This window comes from Crocodylus porosus, unplaced genomic scaffold (genome assembly GCF_001723895.1).
Source record: "Crocodylus porosus isolate Cpor-Errol unplaced genomic scaffold, CroPor_comp1, whole genome shotgun sequence".
Taxonomy (NCBI): Eukaryota; Metazoa; Chordata; order Crocodylia; family Crocodylidae; genus Crocodylus; species Crocodylus porosus.
The window spans coordinates 54,864,074-54,888,732 of NW_017728931.1; the positions used below are offsets into that span (position 1 = coordinate 54,864,074).

Below are 24,659 nucleotides of genomic sequence, written 5' to 3' on the forward strand. Positions count from 1 at the left end.
TCATTTTAGAACTGTGTTTCTTACCTGGTAAGGGCCAATGGGAAAGAACTAGTTTGGATAGTCAGCGATTCCCTTAAAGTGCAGCAAGGCTATATCCATGGCAGTTGCACAGAAAAGCAACACCCAATAGATAACCCAGGCAATTATTGTGATATATCACACACTTTATCATTGGATAACACTATGGTTGAGGTTGTAGCAAGATGATTCCCTAGTATTTTGATGTCTCATGTTTCCATGATCCCCACCATCAGCTTGGTTGTTTGGATAAAATTTAGCCTCATTGTTTCAGCATCCTAAACTTTCCACTTAACTTTAAACTCTTAAGTGGAAAGTTTCATTTGAAAATATGTGCCATCTTCTCTTTGCTGGCTTTCACTTCTCAGTTAAGCGGACTGTACATCCATACTTATCAACCAACTGGAACTTTTATATATGTAATTATATTATCTGAGATTTTTAAAACACTTAAACCAGGTTATACAATTAATCACTCAACTGAATAACATCAGCACTAATGCCCAGAAAATAGAAGTTTGTGAAAATAACAGAAGAATGAGCAATTTTTTTCATGTTCTCTTTAAATTAAAACCTTTCAGAGTTTCTTATTTGCCTCCTAAATAGCTACAGCCCCACACAGCAAAGCGATATCTCATTGTTATCATCAAGATAGCTATTCATGTCACTGTTTCCATGCGAGTATCCTTGCAGGCATCATGTCTTGTTGTCTGATTGATCACACATGCACATTGTCCATAAAGCTAAATGCATTGTTTGTTTTAACATGTTAATAATGTTATGGAAAGAAATTAGTGTTAAAGACTCCTGAAAGTCATCAAGTTAGTTACATTCTCAGCTTAGTATTGACACTTCTGGAACTATGCTTGGATGCATGTCCTTTTTCCAAAACAGTAGAGCTAATGTCATTATAACTCCAAAAATATCAAGGAAACAAATAGTTAAAACGCAACAACTTTTACATAAAGATTTTTGATGTACAACATTAGTCAGAAATATCATGCTTATAAAACTTGTGAACTCACAACTTGTCTTTTTATAATTGGTTTTAGGTAACAGCTCCAATCCCATTTTGGCTTGTTCTATACTGTACTGCTAAATTCTCTAACCATGGTTGCAAGTTAGTAGCATGAAGGAAAAAAAACCAGGCTGCTATGCCTACAGAAAACTCTGGTGGAGCAGCTGCTATGCCGGCAGGAGGGTGATTCTGCTGGCTCTGTATGAGACAGCAAAATGGCTCTAAGGTGTCACTATGCCGGCAGAAAAAACAATCTTCTGCTACATATACTGTTTTCAGATGGGGCCTTAGCAGCATGACTGGGTCAATGTAACTTTATCATTAGAGGCTCTGTAGCACAGCTGTGCCCTTGTTTTGCATGTGAAAACAGGCAATGTCCTCTATGTTCATGTACTACATTTCTATTAAATGTTTTATTTCCCATCTGCTACACAGGTATCTCTATGGCTTGGGTGAACATTCACAGGTGCAAAATTTGTCCATTTTCTACCTTGATAACTTTTAAGGATGCTTTCATTCACATTTGTATGCCTTTGTGATAAAACGTAGTTCCACCGAAAGATAACCAAGCTAGTACAGCTACCATGATGCTGTCCTGGGCTAGATGCTGCCCTGACTGGCTGAGGCACAGGGTGTTTCAGTGCGGGGCTAGCTGGCAGCACATGGAACCCTATTCAGGGCAGTCAGCCTAGGGGTGCTCCAACTGGGCTCCATGTATTGCAGATGGGCTGGCTGAGGCACAAGGGGGCTCCAACTGGACTCTCTATGCTGCACATCAATAAACTCCAGAGGAATAAGCTCCAGCATTTATTTGTGTGCATTAATCAGATGTGTAGACATGCCCTGCTTGTCTTAATTTATGCAGGTGGACTGTATGGCTCTATGAGTACTTGTGGGGCACTGGCCAAGTACCAGAGGATTGGAAAAGGGCCAGTGTTGTCCCCATTTTCAGGAAGGCTTGAAAGGAGGACCCCAGCAATTATAGTCCACTCAGTCTTACCTTGATCCTTGGGAAGACCTTTGAGAAAATTATCAAGGAGCACATCTGCAAGAACCCAGCAGGGGAGGTAATACTCAGGAGCAACCAATATCAGTTCATTGAGGGCAGGTCCTGCCCAATTAACCTGGTTTCTTTTTATAATCATGTCACAATGTCCCTGGACGAGGGTGTCAGGTTGGAAGTTGTCTTCCTGGACTTTAAGGCCTTTGGCATGGTTTCCTACCACATTCTCTTAAAAAAATTAGGTGACTGCAGCATTGATGCCTACACAGTCAAATGGGTGACAAATTGGCTAGATGGCTGCACACACAGAGTGGTGGTGGATGGGCCGTTTTCAACCTGGAGGGATGTGGGCAGTGGAGTCCCCCAGGGCTCAGTCCTGCAGCCTGTACTGTTCAACATCTTTATCAGCAATCTGGACATGGAATGCATGCTGTGCAAATTCACTGATGACACCAAGTTGTGGGGCGAGGTGGGCACGCTGGAGGGGAGGGACAGAATCTAGCTAGATCTAAACAAATTACAGTGGTGGGCAGATGAGAATAGGATGGAATTCAACACTGACAAGTGCAAGGTGCTGCATCTAGGGAGAAGGAACCAGCAACCCACGTATAGGCTGGGGAACACCCTTCTTGTCAACATGGTGGCAGAAAGGGATCTTGGAGTCATTGTTGACTCCAGGATGAACATGAGCCACCAATGCGAGGAAGTGGTCAGAAAGGCTAACTGCACCTTGTCATGCATCTACAGATGCATCACAAATAGGTCCAGGGAGGTGATCCTCTCCTCTATGCGGCATCGCTTAGGCCACAGTTGGAGTTCTGGGTGCTGCACTTCAAGAGGGATGTGGCTAGCATTGAGAGGGTCCAGCGGAGGGCCACTCACATGTTCAAGGGGCAGCAGGGCAGGCCCTACAACAAGAGGCTAAAGGGCCTGAACCTATTCAGCCTCCACAAGAGAAGGCTGAGAGGGAATCTGGTGGTTGTTTACAAACTCACCAGGGGGACCAGCAGGAATTGAAGGAGGCTCTGTTCCCCCAGGCACCATGTGAGGTTACTAGGAATAATGGCCACAAATTGTTAGAGAAGGTTCAGGCTGGACATCAGGAGACACTACTTTACAGTTAGAGCTGCCAGGCTCTGGAATGGACTCCCAAGTGAGGTGGTGCTCTCTCCTACCTTGGGGGTCTTCAAGAGGAGGCTGGACAGATTTGGCTGGGATGATATGACCCTGGCTCCTGTTCCTGCCTGAGGCAGGGGGTCGGATCTGATGATCTGTTTAGATCCCTTCCAACCCTAAGCGCTATAATACTGAGTAGTCAAACTAGCTTATTTAGTTGATCTCAGTTATCTTTACATGGCACTACACTGTATCATGTTAACACACTCATATGTCACCTAGAGCAGTGGTTTCCAACCTTTTTAGATCATGGACCAGCAAACTGCAGACTGGAAGTGACTGCGGATCGGTAAACTGCAGTCCAGAAGTGACTGATGTACTATTGAGCGGCAGCCAACCCTTTTTTTATACTCAGCACTCAGATGAGTAATATAGCTACATTAATGTATTCGTATTGTAAATAGCAATCATATTGGTTTGGAAGGACTTCTTTGAGGTGACTTTGCTGGACTTTTTGAAGGGCCCTTGTGGGGAGTCTTCTCAGGAGTCTTGGCTGCAGGCTTTTTTGGAGTCTTTTCTGCTTTTTTAAAGAAAGTGCCCAAGGAAGTTTGGACAGATGTTCTCTAGGGAGATGGGCGATGCACTGAACCTGTTCGCTGGTGTGCCATCGCATCAGATAAGCATTGTAAAGTTGAAACTGACATCAGAAAGTTGAAACAGGGTGTCAATTTATAAACCTTGCAAGTGCAAAACATCGCAACTTGAAACACTAAGTCAAGGACTGCCTGCATCAGGCAGTAGGATGGGAACCTTTGACTTAGACAGCCATGCTTCATTACTTATACCTTAGTTCTTGCAGAGCTCTCTGAAGGGACCAACTCAGAACAACTTCCCCTACTGTGTGCCATGAAAAGGCAGTTTGTAGATGGTTTCATTAATTCATGTTCCCTCCTGCTTGCTGTTCTAGAGGCAGACCAGCCAAGTACACCAGCCTATACCTTCAGCCTGTTCCATTTCTTTCTGCAGCCCAGCACTACCTACCAGCAGATTTGAGAGAGAACAGAAGGAGCATGACGTGTAATCCAGTTACGCTTGTTTGTGGGGGAAACTGAACAAAAAGCAGTCACAGACAAATCTCTCAGGGCAAGGAGATGGAAAACCAAAATATAAGACATTTGGTTGCAACAAAATAGCAAATATTACAGCTGCATAATTACACTGCACTGCACCCTGAATGAGATGGATGGAATAATTCATATTTCTTAGAGGTGTGAGTGAACCCAGGCAGACACAGCATTAGTTTACACACAGTTCATCATTTCCAGATTTTCTTGGCAACTCTAAGAATCAGAGCACTTAAAAAAAATTAAAAAATGAAACCAGTGATTCTGAAGGACAACTCTTCAGCAAATTCTAGAACTGGAGAAATAAATAGATACACAAGATTCAGGTGACTGTAAAAATGCATAAAGAAAAAAGTTTACTATTAACTTTCAGGAATTTATTTTGTACACACATAATACATATCCACAACAACTATTTACAGTGACTTTCAACTCTTAATTTACAAAATAAAAGATTTTATTCTTTCATTTAGACCATACAGTACAGTCTAGGACTCTCCAAATAAAGTATATTTGGAAAACAAGTATAAATGAACAGTAGATATGGCAAACAAATGTACTAAATGCCTGTCTCTAACCCTGACAGATTTACTTACTAAAACACTTTTTGATAGATACTTTCCACAAAATTGCTTAATCTAGTTTACTAAAGTGTTGTTCATTGATAGTTAATCAATCCTTTTTTATAGTAAGTGTATTGTAGCAAATTTTTAAAAAGTTTTCAGCTTAGTTTTCTTATAAAACAGTAGAATTCTGCAATCTATTATCTTTACTTACCCAGCAAAAAAGATGTTCTAACTAATTTTTAATGCCAATGCTTATCAGACATTCTACTAATGAATCTTAAACATTAACTGTGGTTTCCAATACAGAGGTAGCCAGTTGTTTTAAAAACTGCTGGTTTACAAGTATTGCTTGATTGGCTGGTATGAGAATCAGATGAAAACCTGAATGTAGGACTTTGATCGTATTGGATCAAAGATGTGCTAAATCAACATATTAGCATGGATATTAAAACCTTTAAAACTTCAAGAGATATTGCCAGGTTCAAATGATATTTTTAGAAGGGAACATGCTAAATTTCATTACTATTATGTTTACAATTAATATCCTAACCTGCTATTATTTTTTTAATTATTAAAACAAAATTAAAAAGTGGTAATATAGTAATTATGTACTTTATGACTTTATTTTGATTTGTCAGTGAAAATATACTAATCAGTTTCACTTTCTGGTCACTTACAATATGAATACAAAAATGACCATATTAGCTTGAAAAAACTGCAGAGGATTGTTTAACCAAACACTTGTTGTCTCTAACCATTGCCCATCATGTACATCTTTTAAGTTTTCTTCACACATGACAGAAGGACAAATGTTGAGAAAGTTTGATAGCATTTAGACTGTCAAAATCTCATCTGTTTTACTTCATAAAGAGATTGTTTTATTTGTATGGGTGTTTTAGAGATACATATATACACACATTACTGAAGCAGTCAATTGAATCTAGAGCCAGTTTCTGTAGTATTTTTTATATAATTATATTATATATGCCATTACAGAATATTATAATATAATATATTACAGAAACTGGTTCTGGATTCAATCAACTGCCTCAGCAATAACTCATGGAAGATGTTCTTTTACTTTGCATCAAGTCAGAGGTATATAGCAGATCAGGTGATACTGCCAGCTGTAAAACCCTATCAAGCAGGATACGTGCACCATATTCCTTGCTGTGTATTGACTTCATTGGGTTGGTTGTTTTGTAGTGAGGGAGTGACATAAAAACACACTGAAACTTAATAAGCTTCCTTTCTGTAGTGGATTTATTTTAGTTTTCAGTTCTGTTGAAGTCAGTGGAACTATTCATGCACTGAAATCAATGAAATTATTTGTGCACTAAAAGTTAGGAATATATTCAAGTACATTGCTGAATTATTACTCTAAACCTTTTACCAACAGAAGAAGAAATGTAACAACGCAAACATCCCTACAGTTGCCCAATGCATACATCTTAGTCTTAATCCTGAGGGACTACTACCAAGAAGGAAGAAATTATATTAGCTTCCATGTTTCTAGCTCCTCTGTTAAGACCACTGGCTGCTATTTCTGGTCCTGTATTGTGTGACATTATCCACATACTGGGAACCGGAGCAAATCCACCAGTTCATTTCACAGAGAAAACCTTTGGATATAAACTGTTTTATAATATGGGATCTCTGCAAAGACAAAATTTCCACTGGCACTGCCATCAGTTCATCTTCATCAAGTAGAAGCTATAGGACAGATAAAAAGCTTCTAGCATTTTACCATTAAATCAGTGAAATCCAGTTAAGTCCTTGGCTCATCAAGATACTTAAATATGGGCCTATCTTCAAGCATGTGATCAATCCTATTAAAATTGGTTGGGGAGGTAGTGCTCAGATTCTTAAAATTAGTCACAACTTTAAAAACTGTCCTGAACTGGAGCTTTAATCAACACATCAGTAATAACATCAGGAGTTTACAAAGCCATGTCTATACTAGGACTCCCACTGCTACAGGAGAACTGATAAATCAAGGGAGAAGGTTTTTCTAAAATTCCCTTTTGTAGATAAGGACACAATTGGTAACATCCATCAACTACCTATTGGCATGGATTTGAATCAACAACCAAGAGGACAGTTCTTAATACCATTACCAAAACCCACACTCGCCCAGATCTTTTCTTTTTAGATTTACACACAGTAAAAATGAACTGGACGGCTATACACAAGCTTCCTATTTTATATGTAAATACTGTTCCCCTGGGCTTTTCTTGATTTTTCATAGTGTTAGTTCCATTCATGATATACAGTTTAAAAAAATAAATAGCATATATGCACCATAAAAAAAAACAAAACAAAACAAAAATCCCGCCCCCCCCAGTATAACGGTTTCCTAATGAGGTGTACTGACAATTTAAAAAAAACAAACAAACACACCCAAACAACAAAACTACCCATCACACACACACAAAGCTGGAAGACTGGAGTTTAAAGTGTCAAGCAGAAGTTACCCAATAGTGTGAACAAAGGGCACTAAAATGAATGGTACACATTTTTAAAGTCACTTTCACTGAAATTATTGTGCTTTCTTGATATGATGATTCCAGTTTAAATAGTTAAATGTGTAATATTTTCAGTTTTCAAAATATTCAGACCCTTCATTTCAAAATGGAACTGGCAATGGCATCAAATGACTTTTGAAACAATTGGTGGTAAGAGGTTTCATCTTTTAGCCACATACCAACAAAAATGAATATTTGGCTGTGCTTTATAATCCTACTGAAATTTGAACGAATTTCCCCTGCCATTTCTTGTTAGACAATATATTAATATACCTTTGGCATCCACAATTTGATAACAGCTGTGGTACATAATTTCTAGAACTGTAGGCTACATAAAGAACGATGCATTGATTTTTTTCCTTCTTTCCACTTCCTTTAATAACTAACTCAATACCTTGTTAGAAATGTTTGCTTTTGTTACAGAAGCTTCTACGAAGTAGCAGCCTTAATATTCAGGGCATACATGATGTAGAAAGTGTCTGTATGGATCAACAGCAGTGTCCCATGGGACTGGGGCTCTTAAACAGCAGCATCTCAGTTAAATGACTTCTTGTCAAAGGAGTTAACATAACTCAACAAGCGTCCACATCTAACCTCTTTTGGAATGTTGGGGTTTTTTTGGTTTGTTTTTTTTGTTTTTAACTTTTATTGTTAAATTGCAAATGTGTATCAGCAATTCAAGAACTGCACAAAAGACATGCTGCAGCAAAGAGTGTAGTACGTGTGTGTTCATGCATGGGTTTGTGTGTTTTTTTGTTACAAACTTACTAACAGTTTTCTGACAAAGCTATCCACTATTCTAAACACAAGGGCACTTTGGAATTTCATATGAATCTCAGAAATGATTCTGACCATTAAGTAAACATTGGAATTTAATAAATAGCACATTGTATGAAAAACAAATACACACATTTCTTTAAAAAAATATGACCTTACACCTAAAAAAGGCAACAACTTCCCTAATTTTGATAAATATACAATTTTGTTTAGGCTGATTCTAGCAGAATTCCATATTATTTTTAAACAGAGTTGCTATACTCTGTTTATTACCATACTTCAACATTTTGCTCCTTTAGACCGTGAGATGGGATTGAAGTCACTACAATACAGTGCCTTCTTGAAAAGCTTCTATCCACCTGTTAGAAAGAAAAACATTGTCAGGTTTGACTTGCATTTCTGTATTTTTAAAAATTACTTCATTTACATATTTTTCAATAAATTGTTGATTATGAAATCATTCAAAACATTACTAATCCACTGCAGAGCTAATGGTCATTTGGTATTAAAACAGTTTTAAAATTCCTGTACACTATTCAAATGAGTTGAGTGGTAGTGTAGCTACAAGCACTACTGTGCATTTTGGACATTCTTTCCACTTTAGTCTTTAACCTCATAAAAATACATCTTCCTTTGTGCTTGGTAAACACCAGGCATTTTTTGAACATTATGCAATAACAAAATTTAAAAGTAAGTGCATTTTAACCAAACAAAAATATAAAAGCAAATCTTGTATTTTATAGGCAGCTTGAGTAAATATGTGAATTAGGGCTGTCAATCAATTAAAAACATTGATCACAATTAGTTGTGCTATTAAAAAACATTGGTCTCAAGCGCAATTTTAATCACACCGTGAAAAACTCAAAATTATGCACAAAAAACTTCAAAATTATGCAGGAACTTTGTATGGTTGGGGGGGTGGGGATTTGCGAAGGTGTGGGGATTGTAGATGTGTGTGGGGCTTGGAGCCAGGGAAGGGGGGTTGCCTGCAGGACTGGGGGGGTCTGGAGCTCAGAGGGAGGGCATCTCTGCATGCCCTGGCAGGATGCACAATGTGAGCTGGACCTCTGGAGCTTCTCCAGGCCTGGGGCACGGCCCCAGCAGCGGTCGGCTCACCCCGCCCGCCCTTGCCCCAGCAGTGGCAGCCACAGGCAGACCGGACTGGGGGCAGCTGCTCCGGCCCCAGCCCGGGTCCAAACTTCCCTGCTTATTTGCTCAGCAGGTCTCAGGTGGGCCTGAGGATGTCAGGCAGCCCTGAACCCCCAGTACTGCCAGGCCAGCTGCTCAGGGCCCTAGATATGGGTTGTGGGTTAATGTACCCCCCCACCCGCTTCCTGCTGCAGCCATCTGGAGACCACATCCCACCAGCACCTGAATGAAGCTACCTCAGCAAGGCTGCCTGGCACCCTTGGGCCCATGGTTCAGGATCGAGGAGGGTCAGAAATTGCCTGGGAGCTCTGACACAAGCTGCCTCTGAGGCCATGGTTCCCTGTGCATCCTCAGTCCAGGGCCCCGGGGAGCAGTGGTGATGGTGGTCCTGTGCTCCCATGGAGGCAGCTGTTGCCAGCAGGCAGAAGCAGGATTCCCATGGAACCCACCCTGCAGTGCCACATGTCTGGCCCCAGCTTAGTGCTGCCGAAGCCTGAGCTGTGCCCAGTGCCACCAATGAGCCAGACAGAGCCACCATTCTCCTTCCTGCACTGCGTAGACTCCCACCAGGACCTGGCGGGTCTCTGAAGGTCCAGTGGAAGCACAGGCAGTGCAGGGAAGAGAGTGGTGGCTCTGCCTGGTGTGGTGGCAGTGGCAGCACTGGGCATGGCTTGGGCTCTGGTGGTGCTGGGCTAGGGCCAGGTGTGCAGTGCTGCGCGAGGGGCTACAGGAGGTGGTTCCGCAGGAATCCTGCTCCTTCCCACTGGCAGCGGCTGCCTCCACGGGGGGCTTGGGGCACACAGCCACCATCGATGCTGCTCCCTGGAGGCCCAGACTGGGGATACGCAGAGACCTGCATACGGCACATGCCAGAGCTCTCAGGCAGTCCCAACCCACCCCAAACCCAAGCTATGGGGCCCAAGGGTGCCAGGCAGCTGAGTTATTTCATGCAAGCACTTTGACTCAAAACATTAATGAAATGACACCTGAAACATGTTCTATAGGGAAGAAAACAACAGAAAAGTTAAAATGGTTACTTACTTTTGAGCTGAATGGGGATCATCAGCTTTGAATATATAAAATAAAGTGTTTTTGTGCAGCAAATGGAAGACTTTAGAATCTGAGTTCTCATCCTTTACTTCAGTGACTGTGAATCCCAGTAAAGGCTGACTCTCTAATGCAGCTACATCCTAGTTTAACACACAAACATAACAGTAGAGCTGATATTAGTCTCAGTGTGGTAGTTTAGCTATCTAAACATTACACTATTTCATTGTTACCTGAACTGTAAGGGGATGAGCACACCAATTAATTACCATGAGGTAAATGAGGGTAGTGATTTACTTGTGTGACAACTGTTCCATTCCATCCGTCTGTGTACATGCTGTTCCCCCACAGAATGAAAGGTAAGTGGAAATAACTTAGCCCTCTTTCATTTCTATTATGATGTTCTTACTACTTCCTTTGATGAAGAATCTGATCTTGGAGACTACATGAACTTTTGGCCTGATCCATTATGACAATTCTTAAATTTTTAGATTGGGATACAAGTACAGTCTATCCAAGATTGAGAACACAAAACCACTCAAAGACAAACAAACAAACCAGTTTCACATAACTAAGTTTGTTGCACTGGTCTGTCTGTACTTCTTTGCTTTTGTGTTACAGACAATAAAAAAAATAATATGTCACTACAAAAACATTGTAATATTTCCAATACCTTAATATATTCATTTTTTCAATTTTTCTTTTTCTTCCTTTTTGCTCCATTTATGTCCACTTGTTACACACATGCTGCAGGTTAGCCACCCCTACTCTAGAAATTTCTGTATACACTGGACTAGCTCAAAACTTTCGAAGTTACCATCTTTGTATATAATTTCTAAACAGTCTATTTTATTAGCTTAGGTTTGAAAGGATCTGGAAACCACTCAACTGGGGAGTACAATCCATTGCGGCTCCCCATACTGCAGATTGGCTGACAGACCCTGGTGGCCCAGCTGCTTGGTATTGACTGGCCAGGAGGCAAAAATGATACCATATTTATAACTCTGGTTTTCACCTCCCTGCCAATCAGGAGTGAGCAGTGGGGCCTCTCTGCCACCTGGTGGGAGGAGGCACATGGGGGAACCTGCCAAATTAAAAGGAGCTGCTGTGCAGCCCACTTCCACTGTGAATTTGGTAGATCCCTAGTCACGTGTAAAGCAGAAGTGGATGGGTGGCATAGGTTTGAGAGTGGTATCCCCAACACTGCTAGGGAAGCAACATCAACATACCCCAAGAAGATCTGTGGAAGAATCTATAGGGAGGTTAGTTCTTATAGGAATCCAAGTAGAAAAAAGGTTAAACAAGTGACAGCATGCTTATATTCTGCTTTATCCTTTAATACCAATTTTCTCTAAAGTGCTTTTGTGTAAATAAATTATATGCGGTTTTAAGGATGTTAGTATAACACTAATTGCCCTGGTATGACAGAATTTCAGGGTTCTGAGAAGCTAGGTCTGCTGAGGTAGTCATGGTTAGTACCAGGGACTACAACCCAGGTCTGAAAAATGCCCGATTCCAAGGCCAGAGACCTGAAGAGGTATACTTGAAAGTATCAGGAGAGGAGAGACATACCGTTCCCTTAGTAACTGCAAGGGACTAAAGCATCTGTTAACAGATGCTTTGCATTTTCTGCTCAACATATGACTTATGAGAAAGAATACAAGCAGTATAAAAAAAAATAACTGCTGGCTTTCTGGTTTGTCCTGTATTGTAAAGCGGTACAACAAATTGAGGTTTATGGTGTTCACATCTACTGGCTATATAATACTATATTCTTCACTAATTTTAAACACTATTAAACAGAAAGGGACTGGCGTAGGGGACAATACATTTCTCCTTTTTAAGTAAGGGCATTGAACATTATGAAACTGTGGCAGGGTGTAGATAAAGAACAAGCCAAGAGATTCAATATGCTTTTCTACAGCCAGAGGGGTAAACCTAGTAGAAGAGCAAGCAAAGTTACTCCTAAAGGCTTTCACACTTTAGCAGCTACTATTATTGAAAGCTGATCCATAAAAACAGAAACTTACTTTAAAAGGTTACTACTGATTTGTTTAGTTCAAAAAAGGAAGACCATCTACCTAACAGATTAACACAAAGATTTTTCTGCTTCCTTCAAAGAAAACTCAAAATACTATATTAGAGTTACATGAACTAGTTTGCAATCTGGTAATATTATAAAGTATTTAAAAAACAAACAAACATTCTCCCATGCTCATTTAGCTTTCAACACTGTCTTACCTCACTGGCAGCATATGTGTATAGCACCTTATTCTTAATGACAAACCAAAGATGTTTCCATGGTTTCTTGCTGCCCTTAGATCTATACAAATAACCACTCATTGTGGAGTCTTCTGTATTTGCTGAAACCTAAAAAGTAGAATATGAATATGACTTTGAATGCTTGCAATTTTTGGATGGAATTTAAAGTAATATGAGTAACATCTAAAGCTTCAAACAGGCGCCTATACCTTCCACACAGTTTCTTCTGAAAAGCAGAACATGCAATTTTTCTGTAGCACAGATCATGACAAATTAACATATACAAGGAAAAGAAGTTATATTCAGCACTAAATTCCAAGCTTCCATATACTAAAGAGTCTTTGCTGTTGTAAATGTTGAGATATGGGTAATTTTTCAGTAGTATAAAATAGTTCAATAAGCTACAAAAACATTTTATATTATACATACCACATATACGTGTACATAGATTCAACTCCATACTCCAACAAATTAACCTTCTGCACTCTGCTACATGGCTTTCAGACAGCAGCTACCCATTTTCATCTTTGGACTACACTTTAAGAAGGTAAGACACCTATAATTGAAGACCTTCAGAAACATTTGGATCTTTTTAAAAATAGGTAATCTGCCAAGGGGAACAAAAGGGCAGAAACTTTTTAGAAATTAAAGTGTCGTTTCTAAATAGATCAATGAAAGTGAGCCCAAACTTACAATCTGTACCTGAGAGCAAAATTGTAAAAAGGTAGATCCTATTTGCAAAAGATTTAGCAGTTTAAAGCTAAACCTTTGTTTTTTATTGGCAGGTAGGAAACTTTCTTAGGAAAACATCTATATTCAAAGATCTCTGATCTTTTAGTGATGAGGTTTGTCAATTAAAAGCAATTAAGTAAACCCATGGCTTATTTTATTTATTTATTTACTTCAGGAGAAACACCCTTTCACCAGTGACCATGTTTCACTTAAACTGTGAACATCATGACGCTGTTAAAAGCCAAACTGCTGAGTATCAAAAGAGCAATTAAAGCAGGAACAACTAGAAAGGGAAACAGTTCTCTGTGGGTAAAAGAGGAACAACTGCTGTTTTTCTTGGATTTAAGTTTCAACATCTTGCTAACTTTGCATTTTTTAAAATTATTTTTGCACTTGACCTTTTTTTTGGCAGTGGGGAATCGCTTCTCCTGGCATCCCCACTCCCTGGCTGGCACCCTTGACATTCTTAACAGTAAACAGCAGTTTCACAATTCCACCATAAAGATGTAGCTTGATATTAGACTGTGAATCAAGAATACAACTTGTGTGTCTAGGAAACAGGTAGCCACAGGGTGCAATTTTAAAATTAATGTTCATTACACTCCAATTAGAACAATTATCTTTGCAAATGACACACCTTTCATGGTTGACCATTACTATCTGTAAAGTGCATTTACAGAGCTCAAAAAAGTTCAAGCCCGAGTAGAAAACTTCTGTGGTTTTTCCTATGATTTTCCAGAAAAGGGCCCTTCAATTAGGAAAAAAGGAACAAGTTTCAAGGGAGGCCCTAGCTGTTTGCTCATGCCTCATGAAATGTCGACATGGCAGAGTTATATAGCAAAATTCAATATTGCTGCATACAGACATTGAGTTTTTACTGGGAGAATCACTGTTTTCCCAGTAGAAACCACGTGGGCAGACATTCAAGCTTTTTCTCCTGGAACAAAAACAGTCACACTGGGAGAAAAATAACTTAGGAACAAGCAGAGTGAAGTTGTTCCCAGGAGAGTTCTGGGCTGACTGAACATCTGCACACTGGCCCCTGCCTTAACTCCTCTTGGGGACCAGGACGAGTTAAGTGAAAGGCTTCTGTGCCTTCCAGAGACCAGGGTCACAAGTCTGGACAAGGCATGGGGAGGCAGCTGCTCCCACCTGTTCTGCAGTCTAGGAGGGGAGTGGAGAAGCAGTGCCCAGCTACACCCTGCCTGCTTCTCATGCTAGAATTCCCAGTGTAAAGAGCAGGCAGGGGCTTTGCCCTGCTGCTCCCTCTCAGAGCTGTCCCCTGCCAGCTCTTCCCACCTCCTCCCTGTTCAGCTGAGGAGGAGAGGTGCACAAGTGGAAGCTGGCCAGGGAGGAAGTGGGCTCAGGGAGGCTCTCTGTAGGATAGCAGGGCAAGGCCCCTGCCCACTCCTCACAGATGCACTGGGTTAGGGAGATTTGCCCCTGGTGCTCCTCTCCCTGCGTACAGCACTGGTCCCTACACTTGGCTCCCACAGACTGAGTAGAATGAAAGAGACTGCTCCCCACCCATTTCCCCAGAACTCAGTGGCTGACCAGAGGGAGGTGGGGGGCCAGTGGCTGATTGCTGAGCCCAGAAACACTGCTGGAGCTTCTCAAGGCCAGGGGGGAAGGGGGGGGGGAGACGGGACACTAGCTGGTGCTCCTCATTCTTCAGCCAGTGAGGGCCAATTTCAGGGAGGGGCACATGCTCCCCCATGCCTGCCCTATGCATTGCCTATGCATCTGTTTGTGGCCTATGTTACTGGTAGCACTGAAGGCCTGGTGTGTAACATTTTTCATACCAGATACATACAAAGGAATACATCAAAATATTCAAAGCTCGGGGAGCAAAGCTTTAATATGAAAGCAGATACCTCCTGATGTCCGCCTGAGTGTCAAAGAAAAACTGAAAATAAAAATCCTATTAATAAATCATGTCTGTGCAAGGGCTAATGCATAAAATGACACGAGTGCACAACTTTGAAATTCATTTCCCAGACATTGGTTGGTGGGAGGTTAGTCTACAGAGAGCTGACACAAGTTGCCATTCACCAATGTTTTAGAAGTACTCTTATTTTTGAAAACAGCATTGCTTTCATCTGATATCAGAGCAAAGAACTTAGAATACTGTTAGTTTCAATAATGGTTAATTTTTTAAAATTTTATATGATCCTTCTTGAAACAATTAATGGACCTAAATGACATTATTAGTAGCAGAATGGGGAAAAAAAATCATTTAACCACGTATCAAAACTCTGTCTGAAAAAGAACACTATTTTACCAGTTGTTACACATGCATATTAATAACAACAGCTTTTAAGCAGTGCTTTTCTATTTTATATCAGTTCCACTGATGCACATCTCCTGTCACAAGCCTGTCCACAGAGTATCCACAGTGCCCTGAGTTTCTCTCCACTGTACCACTGCTTGTCCCAAGGAACAGACCAAGTTTTTCCCTGGGATAACTTATCTTCAAAAGCCTCAGCTCCACTGCCTTTATACCAGACCTCAGAGCTGCAGGGGAATCTTTGCTAGCTCCAGATGGCCTCCACTTTGGCTTGCGAAAGAAATTTTAGGTTCCCCTTTCTACAGAAAGAGCTAGCCTGGAATACCACTCACCCAGAGTTCACTCTTTCCATAGGCAATAAGGAGACAAAGCAATAAAAGAATTTTGCATCTAGGAAACAAGACTTATATAAGCAAAACTGACTATAAGTTTGGAAACAGAACAAAAAAAAAGATAGGTAAAGTTTCTTAACCTCTTATCTGGCTACCCCCTAGCCTCCTGGGAGTACTACCAATGTTTCTAGAGAATCATCAGGAAGACTCACCTAATGGCCCTGACTGCCAGGACCTGGATCATCCAAAGCCTGGGTTGCAAAGAACACAATTCTAACCTGGCTAGGCTTTCTAGATATAAAAAAAAAAAACAAACCAACCCCCCCCCCACCAAAACAAAAACATAATAAACCTCAAAGTCAGTCTTTGCATCCCCCCCACCTCCAATCAGCATTCTTCTCATTGCTCATGAATCATCAGACTTCCATCCATCAATCCTCCCTCCCTTTCTGTGGCTGATGGGCCATTTCTTTTTTCTCCCATTACAGGGAAAAAAATTAGTTGGGTCTAATAATGGCCTGTATGTAGAAGTGGCAATAGTTCTTACATATGTATCTCCAAGTCCCTTAGCTAAAACATTTCCAAAATCATCATGACAGCACAACATAATCGATACAGTAATAAGTGACATAAATGGATACAGCATAACATGAGTTTTCCAGTGAGACCACATATACCATATCAGCACAACAAAACATCAGAAAACATTCAAGACACCTCACAAACACACAAAACATAAAAAGGTTTGACATCTCCCCATTTATTCTTTAATGCTTTTCCAGAGCTCAGAGGATTTCACTTTTTTATTGCCATGCTCTCTCAGACTCTGACCTGATCCTAAGTTCTCTGTTAACTCACCCTCCGCCACATGATTTATTATGCCTAAATAAAAAGTTACATGGACTGTGCCCATTCATTGGGCCTGCAAGTGAGTCTTGGCTCACAACTTGGATATAGATTTGAGCAACAGAAGAGGAGGAAGTTGAAACTACATTGCATGGGGTTTGGTGCTTATTTTTATATTTTCCTATACTGAAGCACATCCCATTTAGTGCAAGCAGGCTGCATTTTTAGCTCCACTTTCTGCATTTACTAGCCTGTACAACTGAACTGTTGTGACGTCATTGTAATTTGCCATTTCTCTCAGTCAGAAGTAAAATTGCTACATCCCTAGATGGTGGGGGGAAGCAGGGGAGGAAGAATTCTGACTGAAGTGTATGCATCCCATCTGTTACTGTGGACCAGCTTACACAAATTTTCAGTGTGGCTATATTCAAATCAAAACTGATCCCAGGTCAGTACTAAAGCTAAGCTTTAGTTGTCAGACTGAGTCAGCAGAAATATTTTAGATTCACTGAGAAAAGAACTAGGACATTATATAAGAGCTATATTTATTTTTATTGTTATTAACATGGACAATTTCACACCAATGAGATAAAGCATGAGGAAAACACTCACTTCTTTGAGAGCAGCAGGAATTTTTTTCTGTTTTCTTCCAGATGGAATACTATGCAATACTGTTGACAAGGCACTGGATGGAGATTTATGGGTCACTGGAGATCCACTCTTTGGAGTGCACTGGTTATCTAAAATGGATATAACATGTAGAGGGCTTTAATTTTGCAGATGATTAAGATATTTACAGAGGTCCTTAAAAAAAGTTTAAAACAAGAACTGACTTTCTGGTCAATGCATGTCAACTATGCTTTTAAAACAGAATACCTCTCTGACACTGCATAAAACACAGCTGAATTAAATTGAATTGCCTAAATATATGAAATTTAATAGGAATTTTGCTTCTCAGCAGTCAACTCTATCAATTCTAGAGGTTAAAAAAAAAAGGTGTCAGAATCCATAAAAAAAATCATGACTAAAAAGCCATGGTTTTTAAAAAAGCTCAAGTCATGGTTTTGTTGTATTGTCTTTGAACTCCCTTTGCCCACACACAGCACTATCAGACAACTACAGGGAGATCTACAGTCTTAAATGCAAAGAAAACATTCATTATGTGCAAAATGCAAACTCAATTTTCGTTGAACATCTGCTGTTCACACTCCCCAAACCAGTCTTCCCTACCTATCAGTTTCCCACTGGGTAGACTTCTACAAGTTCCCTTCTCCTCACCAACCAAACTGATGGCTAGCAATTTAACCCTCGAGTTTAACTCAACTCCCTGAGAAAGTTTTTCTTCCCCGCTATCACCCTGGGCATCTTCTCCATACCCCCCCTCTTCTCTAGCAGGCTTCCACAGCACTTCATGCCCCACTGTGTAGTCTCCTAGCAGCATCCACTGCTATTCCTTGTGTCTAACCTACAGTGAAGAAGGCTGTACTCGGCTCCCTCCTCCAACCAACTCACTCTTCCTGCACAATGATTAGATAGGCACTAGGGGTGTGAGAAATGGTCCCTATTCGATTCGGATTCAGCTGAATTGAATCAGGGACAGTGATTTGATTTGTTGATTTGGATCACTGTCCCTGATTCAATTCAGCCGAATCAGGGACAGTGATTTGATTTGTTGATTTGGATCACTGTCCCTGATTCAATTCAGCCGAATCAGAATCTGAAGAATCAGAAAATCAGTGATTTAGACACAGACACAGCTTTAAATGGTTTTTCTACATACCTCGAGGTACCAGGCACAGCTCATGAACACTGTGATCCTGGGGCAGATAGAGCATCCCACAGGATCGCAGGGGGACCTCCCTCATGCTCAGTGGTGAATCTGGAAGTGGACCAGAAATACTTCTGGTCCACTTCTGGGCCTACTGCTGAGCATGAACGGGGCGTTCCTCTGGCTTAGCTATCCAGACGCAAGAGGCACCAGTAACTGAGCTGGGGAGGTATAGGGGGGAGCCCTCCAGCATGCTCCCCAGTGGACCTGGAAGTGGACTGGAAGTGCTTATGGTCCACTTTCGAGTCTCCTGCCAAGCACATTGGGACTCCCCCATGCTCCTGTGAGACACTCCATCCGACCTAGCATCTCAGCATTCACAAGCTGCCTGGTACCTTAAGGTATGTAGAAAAAACATTTAAAAGCTGTGTCTATGTTTGAACAGTGGAATCTTTCTGAATCGATTTGGAGAGTTCCGATTCGATTCGGAGAGATTAAAGGGTCTCCTGGTTTGATTTGGGTTCGGAGATTCAGCCACCAAAATGGGCCGAATCTCTGCCAAATCAAATCAGCGACCGAAGCTTTGCACAGCCCTAATAGGCACCAAAATCTTAGTCCAACCAAGATGATGCCATGACAACAGAACTTTAAGCACCTAAGTTAACTAGGGAAAATGTAGATGGCTGACAGTTCATAGGGTTGGTTCTACATGGTTAAGTGAGGTTTTGCAGATCTCTCTCTCCTAGACTTAAACACGCAAGTTCTACATAAGCTGCACATTAGGTACTCAAGCACTTTTTGGCTCTAAATCTTAGTGTCTGTGCCTCAGATCCCCATTTGTAAAACAGGATAACTGTACCTTCTTACCTAACAAGCATGTTATAAAAAAAATGCAGTAGACACAGATGCATACATGCAGTAATAACAGGAGCTATAGAAGTGAGGGAAGAGAGGGGGATGGGTTAGGTAAAATTTTAATTTACCTTGTTTCTGTAGTTCTCTGAAGCAATGATCACATACTCTTGCTGGTTGGTTTTTCATATAGTCTAAGCCATGTTTATTTAATGAACAGGCCTGACAAACGATCTGGAAACATGTAAAGCATTACTGTATATGATGTGCAGCTATAAAACTCCCAACCCCTTGAAGGCTGACATTTTAGCATTGTTATAATGATAAACAGCCTTCAAACAATTATGTTATATCGTAAAGGGTTTAAGGTATATCTATTCTAACCCCAAAGGGGAGTGCCACATACGTTACTTCTAGAACTGGTGTCATGTGACCAAAATTTTCTACAGTTCTTTAAAATATTCTTTACAAAATCATAATATAGAATAACTCAAAAGGACAATGATAAAAAGATTGAAAAGTGGAGTGAGGCTATATGAATCGGTAAAAACTACTGAATTTCTAGATTAGCAAACTATAAATTAGCAAATTGTTACTGTATTGTCAAGCCTTTCATTCAGAATTTTCAATAAGTTCTTTCAAACAGAATGCTTTATTTTTAGATGTTCACAATACATTTCTAGTTATATTATCCTCTTGACAATTTCTCCATTACACAGAAATATCTTTACTATACTGAATACTAAATAATCACTTGATCAAACAAAGGTTTATTAGAGTAGCCATGTTTTACAGCAAGTAAATATAAAATAGTACTGCTTCAACCATGTTTCCTATGCTGAGTGTTCTTGTTTTTTAGCTAAAGTATCATTCCAGAATACCAGTAGCCTCTCAGCATAGCTGATGTATAATAACAAAACTCTACCTCCACTGGAACATAAAAGTCTTAAATGACTAACAGAAAAGGAGAAAGTTATAAAAAATATCCAACCTTTCCACATGCTCTGCAGTGATGCCTTCTCCAGGTCAATGTGAATTCACTTGTACAGATCATGCACATAGTGGCTCTGGTATCTGGAATCCAGATAGGAGCCTTTGATCCAAGAGGACTATCCTCCTCCTCTTTCTCTGGATCCGTCTGAGAATGTAGTCATAATTCCATTAAAGTAGTAATGGATTTTCACCCCCAAATAAAACACAATTACAGACAAGAATGCAGTTTCTTGAGAATTATTCTTTGTTGCAACTGCTCCATGTTTTAATATATATTATCTTACTGATTTACCAATGATGCTATCATAATTCAGTTCTAAAGGAAGATGGTGGCATCATTTAATTAGATCATGTAAGTTTTGACAAATCTTATCTCTACTTATTGGCTACCAAGATATTTCAATTTGTTTACATCAATTCCCTACCTATAATAATAGGTAAATCATTAGTAAAAGGATATTGAATATTTCCCTGTTCCTCCCAAATTTGTTCAGGATTAAGACCACAAATAATTTTAAGAATGAAGTTTTAATTTCATTAATCAAATGACATTATTATTCTATTATGTTCCAAATTCTGTTATATTACTACCACTTGCCATTTTCTACCAAACTATTGCAAAGAGAGAAAGAAGATCAATAAAAATCTGGTATACCTCTTCAAGACTTCTGCTAGGGTTAAAAGTGATTCTCTTCTTTGTATATTCTTCAATTGACCTGGAAATGGCTTCTAACCATTCATCTCTTTCTGTAGCAGAACTGTTGGTGTCAAAGACGTCAGGTTATAGTTAACATTCAAAATGGCTAAAAAGCTGATCCTATTATATTTTAGTCAAATTTCTATAGCATCAAATGTAAAAGTCTTTGCCACTATCCTTTTGTGACTCAAACGTGATCTGATGCACAGGATGACCTAGGCTTACTTAACTTTTGTTGTTCCTTCCTTTTCTCTATGTCAAGACAAAAGAAAAATGGTAGCTCTAATCTTTGGTTGCACCTGACAAATTAGTAGTTAAACTGGAGAAGATTAGTATAAGCAACACGAAGTGGGGAAGGAACTGGTGGAAGAAGAGAGAACAATAGCTTCTGCTGTAAGGGGCAATACTGCACTGGAGATGCATACTAGCAGAGTAAGTATCAAGTGAGGTATTTCCATTATGGAAAGGAAATACAGTAGTAATGCAATTGTACAAGGTCTAATTTAGAATACTGCACATAACTTTGAATATGCATGTTCAAGAAAGATTAAGTCAAGCTGGAATGGGTACAGAGAAGGAAGACTAGTATGATTAGAGTTTATTTTACAAGGAAAAGGTTAAAGCAGCTTGGCTAATTCAGGCCAGTAAAATGAAGGCCTTGAGCAGGACTATAACTGACATTTAGATCTTAATCAAAATAACCACCACCAGGGAGGGAGAAGAGTAATTTAACTGACAGGACAACACTTGCTCAATAACAAAGGGATATAGGTCAGCCATGAATAAATGTAGGTTGGAAACTAGAAGATTCCTAACCATTAGAGCAGGGGTGGGCAAAATGTGGCCCGCAGGCCGCATCTGGCCCACCAGGCCATTCTATCCAGCACATGGGGCCCCTAAAAAAATTAAAAAAATTAATAGTTATCTGCCCCCGACTGCCTGTCATGTGGTCCACAATGGCTTGCCAAAAGTAAGTGGCCCTCCACCTGAAATAATTACCCATTTCTACTTTAGAGCCATGAGGTTCTGGGACAGCCTTCCAATAAGAGTAGTGGAGACAGGAACTTAATTAGTTTTAACGTAGACCTTGATCTGCTCATGAAAGAAACTGAGACACACGAGTACTATAAAAAGTTGAGGCTTGAACTTTCCTACGTTGCTATGAAGTTACTTTCAAGGAAGTCTTAAGGAAAAATAAATTCCTCCAAGATCCAGTTCTGAATTTAATTTCCATTATTACATTTTACCTTCCTAACTCAGTGTGTTTTACGTGATATCTTCACTTCCTGTCTTAAGAAATAGCAGCATGACAATTAGTTAACCAGCAGCATAGTGCTGATATGTGTTGATAAATGGATATCATATTCCTACTAAATTACTATGTTCCCCTTTCAGTGTAATGGATACTATATATTTTACTACTTGTGTGTAACAAAAGGTCAGTAACGTTTTTGGACAGACTGCCAAAAAACGGTGCAACCTTGACTTGTAAGATGTTGGTGTGCCAGTGACAGATGGCAGGGAGCTGCAAGGGGCCCAATCCTTGTTGCCCTGTGGAGCCCTGGGCCCCTTCCCTGCCGTCCACCCACCTCCGGCAACAAGCTGGGCTGGGCTTGCAGCCTCTCAGCCACCTGCTGTGAACAGCCTGGGCTCCATGGCTAACAGAAGGGGCCTGCCCAAACCCCAAGCCAGCTATGGTTTAATGAGCACAATGGCTTCACATACCATGCACTGGAATGCATGCTGGGGGTTGCCGACCCCTTGTGTATAGTATCGTTGGTACACATGACACTTTACAGAGAATAAAGACACTATAAAGAACCTACTGCTGACCTGAATAGGTTCTCTTAAACTCTTGTGTATGTCACCTGTCAGTACCGGCTGGCAAGGGAAGAGTCCTGTATTACTTACATTCTGACTATTCCCTTTAAATACAAAACATTTAGTCTAACTCATGATTATTTTTTACTTCATTGCCTAATAAGAACAGCTGTACTACATTAGTTCTGAAACATTCACTTCTCATTTGGCTGGGAGACTCTGGATAATGTATTCAAAACTTGGTTGCTGAACTCCATATATAAGCAACTAAGCAGTCACAGCTCACATTGTCTTTTGTGGGACCATCAGTAAAAAACATCCCTAATGCTTTCATTTAGTTTAGGAGTAAAGCTTCCTTATTTTTCCACATATTTAGCAGTTACTCACTTAGCAGCCTCTCTGAAATTAAGGCACTAAGTGCTCATAGCAATAGGTTCTTAGTGCTCTTTCTATTCATCTGTTAGAAATACTATTAGAGACGCATAATGAATAGAGTGTTGTTAGAACTGCACAGTTTGCATCTCGTACCTGATAAGAAGCAACACCACCAAGGACATTCCCCCCCCCTTGGCCAATTTACTATCTCTTTCTTATACTAAATCACACACTCCCCCAGCCTCCCTCTAGCCTTTTCTCATGCAGATTACAGAAGCTGGAATTCAACTGACTGTGTCCTTGAAAGGGGGGGGTGGGATTTCAACTCTTGGTGACCTAGAGAGCTTTCTGAGCGTGCGTAATTAGCTGATGCATATATGCCTATCCGCCCCACATACTTAAGTAGTTAATTATAATGCACATGCGACAGATGACGTGACGTAATCACATGTATGTTTGTATGAACCGGAAATGAGTTGTAAGAGTTCTTGTTTCTGCACACGTGCCCAGGAGAAAAGAGATAAAAAGCCAGCTAAGAGTTTTCCTCGGTGGCAGAGTAATCTGAGATTTTCTGTCTCTGCTCTGACCCTATTTGCAAATACACCTTTTGTTCTGCTAATAGTGTGTGTCTGAGAGTTCTTCGCCTCCCGAGAAACGAACCGCAACATTTTGCAACACATCTATATATAAAAAGAAGTATTCTCCATATACCAAGCAAAGTCCTGTACACTAAACTGGTAATTAGATTAAGTTGGAACTCCCTCTCCCTCTTTGAATTGGGGAAAAAAATTGAGGGGTAAGGATTTTTGTGAGTGATGCCCTCTATTGACCCAGCTATATATGTGGGAGGGGTACAGACAAGATTTTCGGGACCAAGTACCCTTTTTCAAGGATCCCTCCTTTGGAAAAAAGGAAGTGCATTAATTTTAAATTTTTAACCCCAAGAAAAATACGCATTTCCCTCCTCTGGAGTCACCTCAGAATCTGTATACAACCGCTTTTGTGTACAATGAATATACTGATTAAGGTTGTCAGCAAGAAGAGCAGAAAAAAGCACATTTCTCTGTAGCCAGGTAAGAGTAAATTCAAACAGTTTTGTAATATGGCATAAGCGTATATAATATAATATGTCAGATGATTCTCTACACATCCATTGTCTATACTGTGTCTCTTTGAGAGGGATAGACATCTGCATTTTCCCTTCAGCTTGCATATGCCTCTTCATCATAACACATGGGCATTTCCTGAGGATTAAATACAAGCTGGAGATTTTCAGCTGCACCTGGAGACCTCAGCTCCACCCAAACTGTCATTAATCCTCAGTAAATACCTTATGCCTCCACTACTGTTT

General features: G+C 40.3%; 1 protein-coding gene across 1 annotated transcript in view; it reads right to left on the reverse strand.

Annotated features, from left to right (window-relative positions):
* Positions 1-4,606: 4,606 nt before the first annotated feature.
* FGD6 (FYVE, RhoGEF and PH domain containing 6) overlaps positions 4,607-24,659 on the reverse strand; it is a 99,475-nt gene continuing 79,422 nt past the window's right edge. Inside the window, exons 15-21 of the mRNA XM_019545060.1 lie at positions 21,071-21,173; positions 20,414-20,560; positions 19,554-19,656; positions 17,415-17,542; positions 12,585-12,713; positions 10,338-10,486; positions 4,607-8,506 (exon numbers count right to left, since the gene is read on the reverse strand). Of these exons, the coding sequence (XP_019400605.1) occupies positions 8,470-8,506; positions 10,338-10,486; positions 12,585-12,713; positions 17,415-17,542; positions 19,554-19,656; positions 20,414-20,560; positions 21,071-21,173 (796 nt within the window). The 3' untranslated portion in view covers positions 4,607-8,469. The remainder of the gene's footprint in view (positions 8,507-10,337; positions 10,487-12,584; positions 12,714-17,414; positions 17,543-19,553; positions 19,657-20,413; positions 20,561-21,070; positions 21,174-24,659) is intronic.